At 45.7% G+C, this 16,120-nt stretch overlaps 1 protein-coding gene across 1 annotated transcript in view; it reads right to left on the bottom strand.

Moving 5' to 3' along the window:
* Nucleotides 1–2,493: 2,493 nt before the first annotated feature.
* Nucleotides 2,494–16,120, bottom strand: part of CNNM2 (cyclin and CBS domain divalent metal cation transport mediator 2) — a gene marked incomplete at its 5' end in the record, with an annotated part of 115,555 nt that continues 101,928 nt past the window's right edge. Inside the window, 5 exons of the mRNA XM_084264934.1 lie at nt 2,494–2,911; nt 5,091–5,275; nt 9,026–9,091; nt 11,406–11,499; nt 14,570–14,739. Coding sequence (XP_084121060.1) covers nt 2,702–2,911; nt 5,091–5,275; nt 9,026–9,091; nt 11,406–11,499; nt 14,570–14,739 — 725 coding nt within the window. The 3' untranslated portion in view covers nt 2,494–2,701. The remainder of the gene's footprint in view (nt 2,912–5,090; nt 5,276–9,025; nt 9,092–11,405; nt 11,500–14,569; nt 14,740–16,120) is intronic.

Genomic DNA, 16,120 nt, shown 5'->3' with positions numbered 1-16,120 from the left:
CTATTTTTATGGAAATTATTTCACTTTCCATTATTGGAACTGTACAGATGATGAAAACCAGTCATGCAAAAAATGGCCTGTGAATTTTGGAACAGTGCAGCATGGGCAGAAGCAGGAGGTATTTGCTTTGGGATCACATGGCTTTGGTTGGAAAAAAATTGTCGCTTTCTTTTTTGCCTTTTTTTTTTTTTCTCTTTTTTTTTTTTTTTAAGGGTAAGAGACACTGAAACAAATCCATAACCTGCCACAAGAAGCAGAAGTCAGATCCAGTGAGCAACCTTGACTCGAGCCTCCCCTCCTTCGGCAGGTTTGACAAGACGGATACTGCATCTCACGCTCACCACCGTGGCAAACGCTTCCAACAAACTTTTACATTCAGCAACACTAGACAAACACCAGTGAGGCGAGGCGAGCCCCTCACCCAGGACAAACACTGGAACATCTCAACATTCTGCTTCACAGGGAAGGTGCAATACCGGCAGCTCTCGGAACCGGCAGGGTTCGGGTCAGCCCGTGCCCGCTGGTGCGCATCGGAGCCAGGATGGAGACTAAGGAAACGCTTTTAGATGGGACTCAAAAGTTAATCGAAAGATAAATGTGAGAGTAAGGCTTGGGGCCTGTGTCTCCTCCTCAATAGGTGCACCGGATCAATACTGTGCAGTTCTTATGCCCTCTTGTGGGGACTTCATCCTCACGGGTGGCTGCGAGGAAACACAGCTGCACCTTTCCCATCAGGAGGCCAGCAAAGATTAGGGCTGCTTTCTGAAGCTGAGAGAGGGGGAGACACATGCACAGACCCAGTCGGCTCTGACACCACACACTCGGATTTCCTGCGGGGAGATCCTGCGGCACAGTATTGCACCTTTCCAGAGACAGACCACAGGAACTTGCGAGTGCCTTCCCCAGCCCGCCAGCAGGAGGGACGGGGCAGGCGGGCAGGCACAGAGAGCTCTGGCAGTTGCGTTTGGGGCTGGGGGCTTCTTTGAGGGTCAGATGAGATTACCCGGGTGTAAAGAAAGGAAGGGAAATGCTACATAGCCAGGGGCCACTGAAGGATCTTGAAACAGAGAAACCACAAGGCCTGATTTATTAATCACTCCAGAAAATAAGGGCAATGCTCACATTTTGTTTTGGGACAGCACGGGAAGGGGAGAGGAATGGGGCAGGGGGAACAACTGTTTGTTTTCTTCTGAGGACTCATTCTCCCGTCTGTGGGTAGGCAATGTGTGATGCACAACTGTCACGGGGCACCTCTTGCTCACACCCAGTCTGCATTCAGGCTTTTGGGGTGAAGGAATTGTATCTGCTGCCCGCCACAGGGTGCCGTGCCCTCGCGGCAGCTGGGTGGGAGGCTCTCTGCTCTGCTGCCACGGCAATCCCTAACGCGGCTGTTAGAAGGGGCAAGAGAGAAGGAAACGCACTAAATCCACTCAAAGGAAGGAACGTGGCTGGGAACAGCCTGGAAACGAACCTCTCCGAATCCCTGAAGTGCAATACACTCGCGTCCAGAAAGTTTTGTCAGTTCTCGGAGAGGAGAGGATGGTCCCGACTCCTCAGCAGAGCCCATCCTTGCACTGGCAGAGGTTTACTGTCACCTGGAGGATGTACTTTGGGTGTAATCGTAGCAGCATCTTTTGTGTTAATACTAGAGATTGAAGGGGGGACGGGGCCTGATGTTCTCTGGTATTTAGCAAAGATTGCACATCTGCTCTGGCCGAGGTAACGGTGCGCAGCCTGCTACAGCACGCCAGTGCTTCAAAGCTTGTCATTTTGGGGTGCACACATTACTTCACCATGCAATTGTGAGGAACATCAATAAAAAAAAATCACCCAGTTACTTCACTCTGGAAAAGTATGCCTGGCTTTCACTCCACCAGACTGCAGTTTGCTAAGTAATGCCTTCGCCCCCCAGTATCGTCTTCAACATACACAAAGTTTTTGGAGGTTACAGAACCATAAGTGTAACAAGGCTTTTGCCTGTTTTACAAAGAAACCTTCTGAAATTGTAGAGATCATTAAATACCAAAGTAACCACTCCTTCCCTGAAACCTAACTGGAAGAATGTAATAATACTCATCCCTTGGCCCTCCAGGTGGCTGAAACCAGAGGTTTGAGGCTTGCTCACTCATAGGACACAAATAACATACAAGTACCAGTTACTAACTTCTTCAACAGGGCAACAAAAAGGACCAGGTAGGGGTGAAAAGAGGCCTAAGGACATTGGAGCCAATTCACAAAAAACCACGACAGAGCCTGTTTGAGGTTTGGGAGGGACAGAAACAATTTAAAACTCTGCAAAATACTTTTTAAAAACATGATCTCTCTTGAAAAAATAACTGGAGGAGCTTTTAAACTTCTCCATATGTGTTTGAGGAGGAAAAACCCAACAAGGATCAAAAATACAGATAAAAAATAAACATGATTCTACTTTGCAAGAAGTATTTTCATCGTTCTCAAGGGTGGCTCACCATTCCCAAAGTATGCTTGGGGCTTTAGTCTCTCTTGCTCTTTGCTCCTTTCTTCCTGTTTCTTCCTCTTCTGCTCCCAGAATGGACGCAAAAGTCTTTGGTCTCAGAACACTGGATGCAGCACAGTGTTGCAAGCACATACTAACGGTGTTCACACTTGGGGAGGAGGCAGGAAGGAGCGAGGGCTGGTCCTGCTGAGGAGATGGGATGGGTGGGTTGTGGGGAGTCAGCTCCTAGATGGCTCCTTCACTGTGCATACTGTGGTTGGGCTTGTTGTGAGTCACACAGTTCTGTTCGTTCAGCAGGTTTGCTGTCTCGTCTGGCAAACCGTCATGCAGCTCCGTAAGAGTCAGTTCGATTTTAGTGTTTTCACTGTCCGAGGACTGAGGTGTTTTGTCCATCCGGGATGCCATCAGGGCATTTTGGTACTGCTGTCTTGAGATCTGCTCCAATAACAGAGGAAGGAAGGAACAAAAACAGACAGTTACACTTACGTGTCTCCTGTGGGACATGTTGAGATAACAAAGTGCCCTCCCTCCCTCCCTCTCCAGATGATCACACTTCAACCCCGTTTTACCTGTTTCTACAAAGAATCCCTGTGCTTTGCAAGCCTAGAGCATCCCAACTCAACACCACAGCATGGGAATTCTTCCAGAGAGGGTGGAAGCACAGAGCTGTGCGATCACCATGCTGTTCAAGGGCAGGGATTTATTCCTGTGCAGAGACTTTTAACTTTTACATCAGATCTCCATTTCCTTCTAACCATGCAGATTTTTAGGGCCTGAACCAGAGTTCAGTGAAGCCTTTCTCCCAACTTCAGCGAGCTCCTGGTGGGGCTTGAAGAGTCCCTACAGAGCCAGAGGCCACAAGCATTACTGCTCTCTTCTAGGCCCCCAAACGCAGCAGGAGCTACAGCCTTATTCGGATACGTAAGGGCATTTGATTCTAGAATAAAGACTGGGATCTCCACAGAGATCAGTCGAAATTAGCGACCCTTGAAGTCTTCCACTGGCCTGTGCAGGAGCTGGCTGCACTCAGCACAAGTCAGGACAGGAGCTGGCCTAGAGCACAGAGTGTCACTGGCCATGGTGTCCCAGAGGCAAGGGAGCCTACAGCCCATATGTCCACACGTTGTGGTAGCAGGGAGAATTCCTCAAGCAACCATCCCCAGAAACTCCTCTGGGTCAGCCCTCTCAGCCAGGACAGGCAGCAGGAGGCACATGCACTGGCAGCCCTGTGTGCTACAACAGCAGCGGGTTACCTCAGCAGGCAGGAAGGTGGAAGAGGTGAAACAGTGAAACAAGACTTTTAGAAAAGTTTTAGTTTCAGTGGCAACACAAGAGAGGGACTGGAAATGGAGAGAGTCAGTTGTGAGGAGATCACAACTCCAAAAGCAAAACCCAAACATGCACGAGCAGGTCAGAACCCTGGTTTACAAGGTACTAACTGAACAAATGCCCACGTGGCACAGGGACAACACTAATGCTGAGGACTCTGTCCTATGTGTATAACAGACTGATGCAGAGAGAGGTGTGCAAGTCTGAGTTTAGCACTCATCAACCTCAGCACGAATGCAGTGAGAGCTGGAAGGACTCCACATAAACCAGTATAATAGGAGCAGCTGCTCCATACAGCACATTAGCCACTGAAATCTGCAGTGAGAATCACCAGCCCAATCATTAATATTTACTGATCTAAACCTTGAACCATCGACCAGTACGCTTGCATCTGTCACGTTCTGAATGCCAGACTGTAAATTTGGCTACAGAATAATCGATTTTTAGCATTCTAGTATTTCTACTCTATCCCACATGCTTAGTATTGGATTAACTTTGACAGGAGTTGAGTTCACAAGTCATTGGAGTTCCATACAAAGATACTATGAAAGTGCACTTAATTTAGGAAAAGCATCAAGGTCAGCTTCTGGCCATGGGATGTCAGCTTCCCCAGACTCCCAGCTGGGCTGGAACTGCTGCCAGCATTAGCTGTTCCTCAGCTTAGCTAGATTTCCTATCCCACAGGACTCGCACACGTTTCAGCGTGGGATGCACCATGCTGGGGACAGAGCTGTATTCATGCAGCGACTCACTGGTAGTATGAGACATTAGCCTAACATGTGAAGTTAAGATAAAGAGAAATGTCCAAGACTTCTCCAAGCAGAAGGAGGATGACAAGATGGAAAGTAAGATCAAGAACCTCAAACTGAAAGCAAAATCCAAAGTGAATAAAAACTGCAACCAACAGAAAATGTCTCGCCCTTTAGAAAAGGACACTGCCTGATATGAAGGGTCTCCGTTTCAGATGGCTCCAAAGGCTTCACAGGGATACATCTTTCATGACTAAAAGCAGAGAGAGGTTATTTTCTAAAATCTTTCCTTGAGGGACCTGAAATCCAGAAACTTATGTGACCAATCTACTTACAGGCCTAAATGAGAGGAACAGTGAAGACAAACCAGTGGACAGCAGATACTGGGGTAAAAGCAATTTAAAGGGATTTTTAAACAGCTGCTTTCATAATCCTAGTTACTAGGAGCAATCTAGAGGGACCTTCCTTCCCCAGGCTCCCCCATCCTAGCAGCCAAGCCCAGCTTTCCAGCATGGCCCTTCCAGCTTGTTTCCTACCTTGACAAACTGAATGTCTGTGAGTGCTTTCACTGAGTAGTCCGGAACGTACACTTGAAGGAAAGATGCGTTCAGCTGGTTGTTGCTGCTCCCTAACGTCGGTGTCACTGCATCGATGCGATCGCTTCGGTTTAAAGAGTCTGAGTGATTCAAGCCGCAGGGCCGAGGTGGAGACTTGTTTTCAGCTGAGAAACAGGCAAGAGCAAGAGGTTTCTTAAATCAAATAGAAAACATTTCAAGTCACCAGTTTCAATGGGACATAATAAATCACAGTGTCGAACAAAAGAACCACCTTCATCCACTCATAACTTGACATGCAGCTAAACGGCCAAATCACCCTGAAAAAGAGTATATTCTGGTAGCTGACATCCCTGAGTACACCCTAAACAAACCTGGCTTTGCTTAGGCTGCAGTGGACATGCCTGTGCACAGTTGGTCACAGCACTTCAGCTGCTGAGTGGCAACCAACAGAGAAAGGCAACTCCCCACACATCCCTTGCAGGAGCTCTTGAGACTCAGACCACGCTTAATAGACTTTTTTTTTTTTCCCCTTAATGATTTATAATCATAACTCCATACCAGACCTTTCATCTGTCGTCCCAGCTAAACCTTCCCCCCCTTTTATTCCACCTGCTACCTACACATGCCTTGTTCCCTGAGTCAGAGTAGGTATTTTCAAAATCATAAGGGTAAGAGAGTCCTCATGGAGCAGGGTGCAGTCCACGTGATGGTGCCTATAGTACCTCCTGGTGCTTGAAGGGGCAGTAACTCAGTGAAGGAGAGCAAGTTCCATGTGGTGCAAGCCAGCCAGCGAAGCAGGGGAAACAGTCCATGCTACAGAGAAAAATCTGAGTCCAGAAAAGGAGCAGACTAGAGACATGGTTCTCTTATCACTGACCTTTAATAGCACTGCAGGGTTTCACTTGAAAACCTCGCAGCTGTCCCCTGTGAGTGTGATTGGCCACAGCTTCTCTCATGTAAACGTGCTTTCAACAAACACAGATGTTCTGCATCCCCAGCTTCTACCCACACCGTGACCCAGAAGACAGGAGGGCAGAAGTGCATCCTAAGAGAGATCCCAAGCCCTCCTGCAGATGGGTGCACACAACAAAGAACTCTTTGGGACTGGTATATTTTTGGATCTTAGTGTGGTTAAATTCCGTTCAGCCAGCCCAAACTGAAACTTGATGTAAACTATGCTACTCACCACCCTCTTCTGAGCTGACAGATCTTTTCCATATACTCTTAAGGTACAAAGCCTCATTGAGCACATCAGCAACAGTATCCTCACAAGCTTTTCAAGTTTTTGAAGACTTTCCTCTATATAAATTTATTTCTTAAAAATAAAAAAGAAAAGAAAGAAAGGCTCTCTAAAACTCAACCCTACCTCTGCCACTTCATCACTATAAATATCAGGTCTCCTTGCCCTTGCGATCACACAGCCTGTTCTACATCTCTGCATCCAGCCTCTCCTAAACCTAACGCTTTAGATGCTTCTAGATGCATGGGAGAATTGCCCTGTTTTTTCCCCACTTAACATCCCTCTGATGCTTTCTTTCCTTCAATTTCAGAACAGGGAACAGAAAAATACAGGCTCTGACAACTTGGCAATTTTTCTGCCATTTCTGCACTATGGAATTAGTGCAGGTCCCTATGGCAACACTGGGTACAGGCTCAGGGGGAAGCACTCAGAGCCCTGCAAGGTTTGCCTCCATACCATTGCCATCTTGAAAGTCACAGCAGGCTGCAATAACTGCTGCCAGGAGCCAAACCTCTGTCTGCATACAGGGCTGGATGTTGTAATTCCCACTGGAGCACAAGGAGCACAGAAGGCTGTGTGAATTTGCACTGTCTTTCCTACCTGCACGCACGAAACACATCTGTGTGTGACAAGAACAGCATCACTGCTACCTGGGGTAAAGGTTTCCATCTGGAACAGCTTTAAGTGAGCGTGACTTGTATCTGCCCTTTCTTTTCACCAGGGGTCTTACAGTACGTTACTAATAAACACCAAAGAAGACAGAGAGCATGTGACAAAGCATCTATTAAAACACAAAGAGACAAGTGGAACAACAGGACAGAACAAAAAAGTATGATTACTAGAAACCTGAGGGAAAGGATGACACTTCTGGACAACGTAGAAGTCCGGGAGGGAGAAGAGAAATTAGTGAAGAAGGAAGGATACAGAAAGGGCAGACAACAGAATACCAGGCAGGTCCACATTCGCAGAACAGCGCCTTGCCAGCCCCCCAGCAGGCAGCCCAGATCTGGACAGAGATCTGGACAGACCTTTTCTACCCAGTTTTTCCCATACTCCTCACCTTCCTACACAGGAGATAGAGCACAAACCACAAGACAAACATCAGTACAACTGTATTATGAATCTGGGGGTAAACAACAGGTTCCTTTTGTAGAGGGACACAGAAGAAGGTCCAAGTTTCATCAAAACCAGTACTACACTGTCATAGCAACCAGGCTTACCGTATCAGTTCCTTTCAAAGGAGATTCTTCCCATTATTGTTTTCCATTATTGATTTTTTAAAAAACTTTTGGGTTTGTTTTTAAATTGGGGGAAAAGATCAGAAAATGTGCTTGGCATTTATATCAGAAACAAGTTGCATGTGTGAAGTGCACATTTATTTCTAGCAAGAAAAAGGAAAAAAAAGAGAAAGAAAAAAAAAGAAGACATGGCAAAACAAAAGAATCAAGCAATAAAGATAATCAAAGCCGCTGAGCTTAGAAAGAAAGCCATCAAGTACTTTAATTAAAGAAAGATTAAATTTCTCCCCTTTCTTTGAAGTTGAGCAGCAGGAAACTTGAATGGGGCAGGAAAAAAAATCCCCTGCAGGGCAACAACCTGTAGTTTGTTTGTAATGTGCATGAGACTAATTTAAGGACTGATGGTAAATGCATTTTCAAAAGTGAAAAAAGAAGATGGGGAAAAAACAGGATGCAGATGGTGAAAGTTTATGAAACGCACGATATGTATTAATGTTTAGGAGATGTTTCACTTAAATATGCATATCATTATCTTGCTTGCTTTTAGGTCTAGGGAAAGACATTTCATCTGAAAAAGGAAACTTCAAAAGGAAGAAATATGTTCACTGTGGCCCAAATTATTGAAAGATTCTGGTTTTCCTACAGACTTTCTTGGTTGGTTTCCATTTTTTCTCAACTACTCTGTACACACAGTGTCTGCAAAGCTCAGTTCTCGACCCTCCCCAATTTCCAACTCCTCAACCACATCTCAGAGCTCTTTTTGGCCCAATTTGTTCCTTCCTCGGTCTCTGGCCTCCAAAGGGATTTCTGTGTCATTCAACTTGGTTATTCAGCAAGGAAAAGGCTCAAGTGGGAACCAGAAAATCCCAACAGGAGGTCCCACAACCTTCTTGCACATTCCACTGCAAATCACTGTGCTGGCCCACGGCATTAACCTCGGGAAGGGAAAGCTCAGAGCTTTTGAGGAATTGAAACGGCCAGACTGTATATAAACCACAGAATTCACCCGTAGGAGAATATAAGAATTCTTTCATTAAAGAAGTTTTCCTTTTATGGCAGTTTAGCAGCAGACACTCTCCCCTGCCAAATGCATTTTCTTCAGCAATGTTTAAGCCTCAGCTTGGGAGAGAATACCTTCTCATAAAAGAAATCCTCCCTCCTCATTTTCCACCAGTGTATACATGTGAAACAAGCACAAGCACACATCACCAGATACGTTTTTTCTTCAAGGTGTTGGCTCTCCCCATTTTGATGACTCTGTCACGTTGCTACCAGTTACCATAACTGAAAGTTCAGGATACCTACCTGCGAGGCACAACTCTGTGCGGGGCTTCTCCCTAACGAGCAAAGGGGTGAGATAAACACAGACTGCAGCTGACTTTTTATGGCATCAGGGCAGTCACAAGAATGGTGAAAATAGAAGCATGCGGATTTACCTGGAGAACCTGCTGCTAACAACTCTGTTCTGCTGACAACAAAGGTACGAGACAGGGACAAGGGAACTAGAAGAGGGAGAGAAAAAGGATGAGATCACGACCAGAAAGGCGGCGGCTATCCACACTCAACAGGGGAAGGAGCCAGTTCACACACTGAAGAACTCAAACCCAAAGTGCAAATCAACTGTGAAAAAGTAAAGGGTTAAAACAAAAGCAAAACAAAACAAAAAAAAGACAATTAAACAGTTTTAGGAATAAATAAAAACCCAAACCTAAGGAATTACAGTGAAGCGAACAGTTTTTACTTGCTGATTGGAATGGTTATCCAGCACAGAACATCAAGGCACAGTCAGTTTTACAATAGCTCAGAAGGAGCAGTGGTGCCACTCCAGGCTGGAAGGCAGAGAGTTAAACAAACCAGAAAGCTTCACCAGGGCTGCTCCTGCCCAGAGTCAGACCAAACCAATTCTTCATGTTTTCAGTACAGTGTGAGGCGAGGCTGTGATTCTCCCAGCTAATCCCTGTCAGGATGGGTACCCCACTGCTCATCATTACTGCAAAGCCTTCCCCAGACAGGGAATAAAAAAGCTTCACTCTTTTGTCAGTGTTTTTGGGGGCTTGGCTTTGATTTTCGGGGTTGTTTTGCTTTTTAATGCTTTACTCTCCTGTTACTGAGTTCACATTCCAGGTGGGGAGAGCAGGCATTTGATGTCTTGTCAGGTCACACAGAGAGGCTGTTTTCTTTTGTTCTGCAATGACTTACACTTTCACTGAGCTTTCCTCTCTACACAGAGCAACACACATCTACTTTTATGAACTCATCCTATCAGAAGTCTCAGGATGAGATGAATCTTGGGATCATAAACCAAATTCTCTAAAACCTGGAGGGAAAGCCAGCAAAATGTGGGGTTTGCTACTGGTAAAAGCCAACCAATCAAAGGTAAATAAATCCAAGGTTGCCTGAAATTAATTTAAAAGTGCATATCTTTAAGTTTGATGCACCAAAATCAAAAATGGGTTTCAGGGCAGGCAAAGATGGGTTTATTTGACCTCACAGGACTTGGGGAACTGGCATGGTTTTGGGGAGAGTCAACAACACACAAAAAAAAAGCCCACATGAAAACGTTCAAACTGAACAATGCTGGCAAAACAGAGACGTGCAAATGGTTTCCAAGTGTAGGTCTGGGAGGAGAAGTGGCCATGCCTAACCCTGCTCCATGCCTGGCCCATCTTGCAAAAGCTGAGCTCCGAGGCTGAGGGTATAATTCAGCTGCACACACGCGTGCAGCTGCATTATAGCAGATAAAATCCACCCGGTGCTCTGCCAACTTTCAAATCTGTCAAGCCTCAAAAGGTATTAGCTAGACTAATCAAATGGAAGTGTGTATAATTAAGGGAGAGTTAGCCTTGCCTGTGAAAGTGAGCTCACACATCCAAGAGATCTGTAGCTGTCCATAGAATTTAGTAGGGTTATACTCATAACTTGCAAAATCACCAACACTGTTTGCTAATGTACATACACAAAGGTACACACACGTACAGGGAGTGCTCCTGAGTGTACAGTTAAAACAAGCTGCCTCTCCCATGGGACACAAACCCTGCTGTGACAGGAGGACCTGATTTCAGTGAGAGAAACCTCTCTCCTTGAAGGTCAGCACATGGCTTTGAGTCAGCAGATGGCCAACGCCAGCGCCTGAGCTCTCCCCAGTGGGGCTGTGGATTCCCAGCTGAGGTTGAGACCTCAGTGGTGACGCTGCTGGCACCAAAACACATCACCAAACGCTGAAATACACCACTGGAGGCTACTGTTGGTGCATTGTAAAACAGTCTCCCAACCTGCACCTGTCAGGCAGTGGCTTGCACGGCTGTCACTTGTGTGCCAGGAACTGGCTCACACCTCTCCCTCAGACACCAGCTCTTCCCCGATTGCCCATTCCTTGGTTACATTTCCACACAAGCCCAGGGAAGCGATCGCTTTTCTTGCACCGCTGCCCTCCTTTTTTCCTCAAGACGCTGACAACGCAAACCACGGCCAAGCTTGTACCTCACACCACTAGGTGTCCCTCTGCCACCAATTATTTATTCCCGTTAACTCAACCCCTGAGCAAAACTACAAAGCTGTCCTCCAGTACCAAAGGCATCGCTCGCTACGCTCCGGGAGCTGGCAAACCACTGCCAGCCACTGGGTTTCGGAGTCAGTGTGGCCACCGGCCAGGGCCCCTCCCGGGGATGCTGTGCCAGGTTCACTGGCAAGGAGGTATCATAACATCAGCCCCATGGACACAGAGGGATGCCCTGCACAGCCTCCTCCTGCTGCGCTCACAGGATGGGCAGGCTTGTGCAGGAGTGCATTCCAGAAGCAGAAGGTAAGAGGACATACCTGGCGATGCTGTGAGGGCCATCACCCCATAGTAGGAAAAAGCACCAGCTTCAAACTTCATCCCCTCTTTCCCAGCCTCCACTTCCACTTTCCCCTGTTAAGGAAAAGGAGAGAGAGCTGCAATTAAAAGGGACCATAGGTCTCAAGGCACAAGACCAGACTTGAGCCCTGAAAGCTGGTTTTGCCTGACATTCCTACACGGTGTCTTGGTCCCTGCAGTTCAAAATGGTGCCTGAACATGGATTGATCCTGGAGGGCCCTGAGCTATCCTGGTCTCTGGTACGTTATGGCCAGCCCAAGTCCCCACAAAGGAGTGGGATAACCACAGTGCCTGAGGTGGTACTACTGTCCTGCTCCAAGTGCTGCCAGGCCGCTTTCCCTCAGTGCACAGTGAAAAAATGTCCCCCCTGATATCACAATAAGCTGATGTGTAACAGAGTCATCTGGGGTCTTGAGACACTTAGACCACATTCACACAAAGAGTCCCCTCTAACACAAACATAGGAAAGAAAGATGGGACACCACACGAGGAGGCTGTTTGCCTTCACTGATGAGATTTCCACAGAAACAAGGCCCTTATTCCTGAAGGAACAGTCTTGGGGTATTCTTCGAATACTTTGGTATTCTTTATTTCTACCAGTTTTACATATTCCATCACCCCTGACTTCAGATCCTGCTTTTTTGCTGGGTTTCACCTAGAAGGACCCTGAGTGCTGTACAAAACTATGAACTATGCAAAGGTTGGGATTTCAGGCAAACAATGCCATTACGTGCAATGTTTTCCCTCTGGCTAGGCTGGAAAGGGCAGAAACTGCCCATCCCATGTGGACTAAGTAGGCTAAACATCAACTGGACACAACTGGGTCAAAACGAGTCCAAAAGGTAGATTTTATTTCTCCTTGTTTCCTTCATTAAGCACTATTTAAAATAAATAATTGTGCCCTTAACATTACAGTAGTGTACTGGGACAGAAAAATGTGACAATGAACTCAACCTACATAAGTCAGTTTGTCTAACTGCCCCAGAGGAGAAAAAACACATAATCTATCTAGCAGGAAGAGAGCACCCAGCTCACAAAACCACTTTCCTGCTACCACAAACAACAACTTCCTATAGGAATTATAAAAGGATTATAATCCCTTTTAAAACCAATTCCACTCCACTACACAAATAAGTAGCTTATTTGTTCATTATAAGTCTTCCAAACTCTGTCATTTAGGCAAAGACTGGTTATAAACAGACCTCTCAACCTCCTTACTGCTGGTAGTCATTCACCAGCCAAGACCAGGTCTCCAAAAGACATACACGATCAGGGTTTGATCTTCACATACGGCCAGTCTGGAGTTAGTAGCTAAATACAAACCAGTAACTAGCAGTGAGAGTTCAGTTTCAGTTCCAAGGCCATTGCTGTATCAGCACACGCAGCACCTCCAAGCTTCCCAGTGGTGGCCACATGAAGACCAGGTGTGCGTGGCATAGTCACAGTAGCTGAAAAGCCATTAAGAACTCCTCCTGCACGCTGTTAGATGTGTTCTGCCCTGTTTAAATGCATGCATATGTGGGTTCTGGTTTTCTACTGTTTAATATTCTAACAGGAATTTTGAAAAAACACAGTGGCAAAAACAAATCTCCAACTGCTACAGAAGAACCTCCCATCAGCTAAGAGAATAGCTGATGCAAACAGTTGACATTCCAGCTGAAACAGTAACTCTGCAGAGGTTAAATTAGGTAATTTCATGCACACAGCATACATTTAACTGTGTTCTGGCACGCATTTACTGGGAAGTAGTCTTGGTTTCTCAACATGAGAGAGTAAGTCCAAGTAACAAACAGCGTATTTCTCCCCTCCTGATCCTTGCAGGACCAACCTTGTTACTTTTAGAGCATGTATGTACTGCAAGACTCACTTTTCCAAACGCATTACAGAGCTAGCACATCGTGTTTGCTAAATATTTATTGATTGAAGCATAGCTCAGAAAGAACTGATTGTTCTTTTGTATCGCCCATGTCCTCCACTTACATCTTTGCAGCATTACCTCATTCAGGAGCATTATCTGGCCTCTGGAATATTTCAGATTGCAACAACTCAGCACATAAGAAAGAGAAGTTGAAGAGCCTCGAGTGTTTGAAAAAAACAGTCCTTTTTAAAAAGAGAATTCTTTGAATACACAATGTCCTATTCTGGTGCTTTCTTAATTTTTTTTTTAATCACTGATAGCGTTCAAATTCTCCTCCTTTTCTTTTTCTTTTCTTTTTTTTTTTTTTTTAATGCCACATTAAGGAAGATTTCAAGCCCTGTGTTACCACTTTAGCTATGATGGTTACGTTTTTATAACCAAAACTGATTTCAGCCATGCAGGATATAAACATGAGCACCTTTCCAGCAACATCTCTCTTAAAAGACAGCTCGTGCTCAAACAGTGCTGGACAGAAACGAAGTTTCTGCATAAAGCTTTACCTCACCGTTCTGTCACGTTACAAGACCTGGGAGGTATCAGCACTGGAAGCAATCCTGTACAGAACAAACAGAAAACAGTCCTTCCACACCACCTCCCATGTAAAACCCACACAAATGCAGCAACCTCGAGGTAGGGCCAAAGCTGGGATGGCAGGGTGCCGGGGACCCGCAGGGGCAGTGGCAGGAGGTGGCAGCAGTTCAGTAGACGGCACACTGCACCCACTGAGACCCGTGTTTCTCAACATCAAAGGTAGAGACTTGGAAATCGCATAGACTAACGTCCTTTCTGCAAACTGTCAAACTCCCTGTGCCTCCTTTCACAAAAGGAAAAACCACCTTAGAGGAAGCACCCTGGCCAAACTCAGGACATGCCATTCTTTGCGCCACTATTTTCCAAGCAATGCCAGCTGTACAGAGGGGCATTCTTCTGCATTACCCATCCTAGTGCTAGCTAAAGCATACAGAGCTTTCAACAGATGGCTGGAACTGAGAAGGGCTGTCTGCCCTTCCCAACTGAGGTTGAAAGCAGCTGAGGGAGCTCCTCAAGGCAGGCAAGACCATAAAGGAGGCAGGAGCAGTTCCCAGGAGCCATAGCTCCAGGCCCATGTTTGAAAGAGGACAAATTTCAACAACTGGAAGAGGTACAGAGAATGACACAACAGGAGATGAAGGATTTTGCACACATCTATATAATTATATATCTGACCTGTAAAATGAGAACAAAGTAGTCGACAGGCTTGTTTCGCTGGTAGAGGTAGTGTTCTGGGGCTTTCTTATTCTTCTCGTCGTATTTCAGCTCCTGGATGACGTTTGGATGTTTTAGCAGCCTGAGAAGGATCTTCTCTGACATCTGGGATGGACCAAATGCTTCTACTTCTACAACACAAGACATAAGTCGGCATTACCCCTCATGTGCCTGGCAGGAAGTTATCAATACTCGTTAATAAGCATTTGCCTATAAAAGACACAGAGGTGCAGAGAGATCCATTATGGAATTGCAGGCTTCCTGTCTTTTGACACTGTTAGATTTGTAAGGGGAGGAAAAAAAACAGGAATGCCCCAACTTTCATTACTGAAGTATTTTTCAAAACAACCAAAAAACATGTCTTCATCTGAAAGAGAAGAGAAAAAGGCAGTCTTGCCCTCTTGAGAGTTCAGAGTCACGGCTGTATAGGCTCACTGGAGAGTTGTATAAATGGAATACAATTGGGGCACAGAGAACCTCTGAATTTGTTTTTTCTTTCCTCAAAAGGTATTCAAGTTACTACATATATTGCACTTTAAAAATTTTTTTTAAAACCTAAAAATCACTGTTTGGGGCCTAGAAAGTTGCTCTAGATAGATGCTCTACATAAATCAAAGATACAACTGGGGCTGCCACGGTTCCTATGGGAAGAGTTATTCAAGGTGTGAGGCAGTGCAGGTCAGTTTAAACCACGTGGGATTAATGCCTGACACACAGAACACATTGCCTATCCACTTGCTCTTCAGTGTTCCCAACGGGAGCTGTTTGAAGCGGAAAAGCTCATCCTCATGTGGGAGAGTTAAGCCAGGGATGTCGAGACTCACACATGCAAACTGATAAGCTTTCCTAGCACCTCATTTCAGAAGGGGACCATTAATGTCCCGGTACCTTTCATCTGCCAAAGATACTATTCTCAATTTAGAACAGAGAAACCAAAACTGGAGCTTTTATCTTATTTAGCAGTGGCTTTCACAGACAGACCTGGATTTAAGCTACACAATCCTTTCATCCACAAAAAAGTAGAGAAGTGGCACTGTAAGACTATGTCTGTTGAGCAGATGTTTACGGAACTCCATCAAGTCTTCTACCACTACATGAACAGCGCCTTGCTTGCTGTTAAATCCGCATCTTCCCGATGAACTGCTTCCTTTCACCAGGGACATGCTCACATGCACATGAGCCGTAGGAGTCCAAGCCTTTTAAGGAATTACTGCCCCTCAGCTGAGATGTGATAACCGATCACGAACATGTTTCTTTCAAGTCACAGAGGCAAAATAAAGCATGAAGGCAGACTAGGAGCATACAGGCAGGCAGTTAGTGCATCTTAGAGGAGGGGAAGTACTAATTTCCAACTGGTGCTGGCAAACTTGAGACAAAACAACTTTAGCATTTTCAACCCATGAATATATGTTGATGTGAAAGATGCCCGTCTGAAAGGCCCGCGTGTGAAAAGTCTTTATATGTCAAAGAGAGACAACACGAGCAATAGGAAGGTATGTTTTCCACAAGCTC

This window comes from Gallinula chloropus (genome assembly GCF_964237585.1).
Source record: "Gallinula chloropus genome assembly, chromosome: 5".
In the NCBI taxonomy this organism is placed as follows: domain Eukaryota; kingdom Metazoa; phylum Chordata; class Aves; order Gruiformes; family Rallidae; genus Gallinula; species Gallinula chloropus.
The sequence above is the reverse complement of the archived record's forward strand: the minus strand, read 5'-3'. Positions and strand labels throughout refer to the sequence as shown.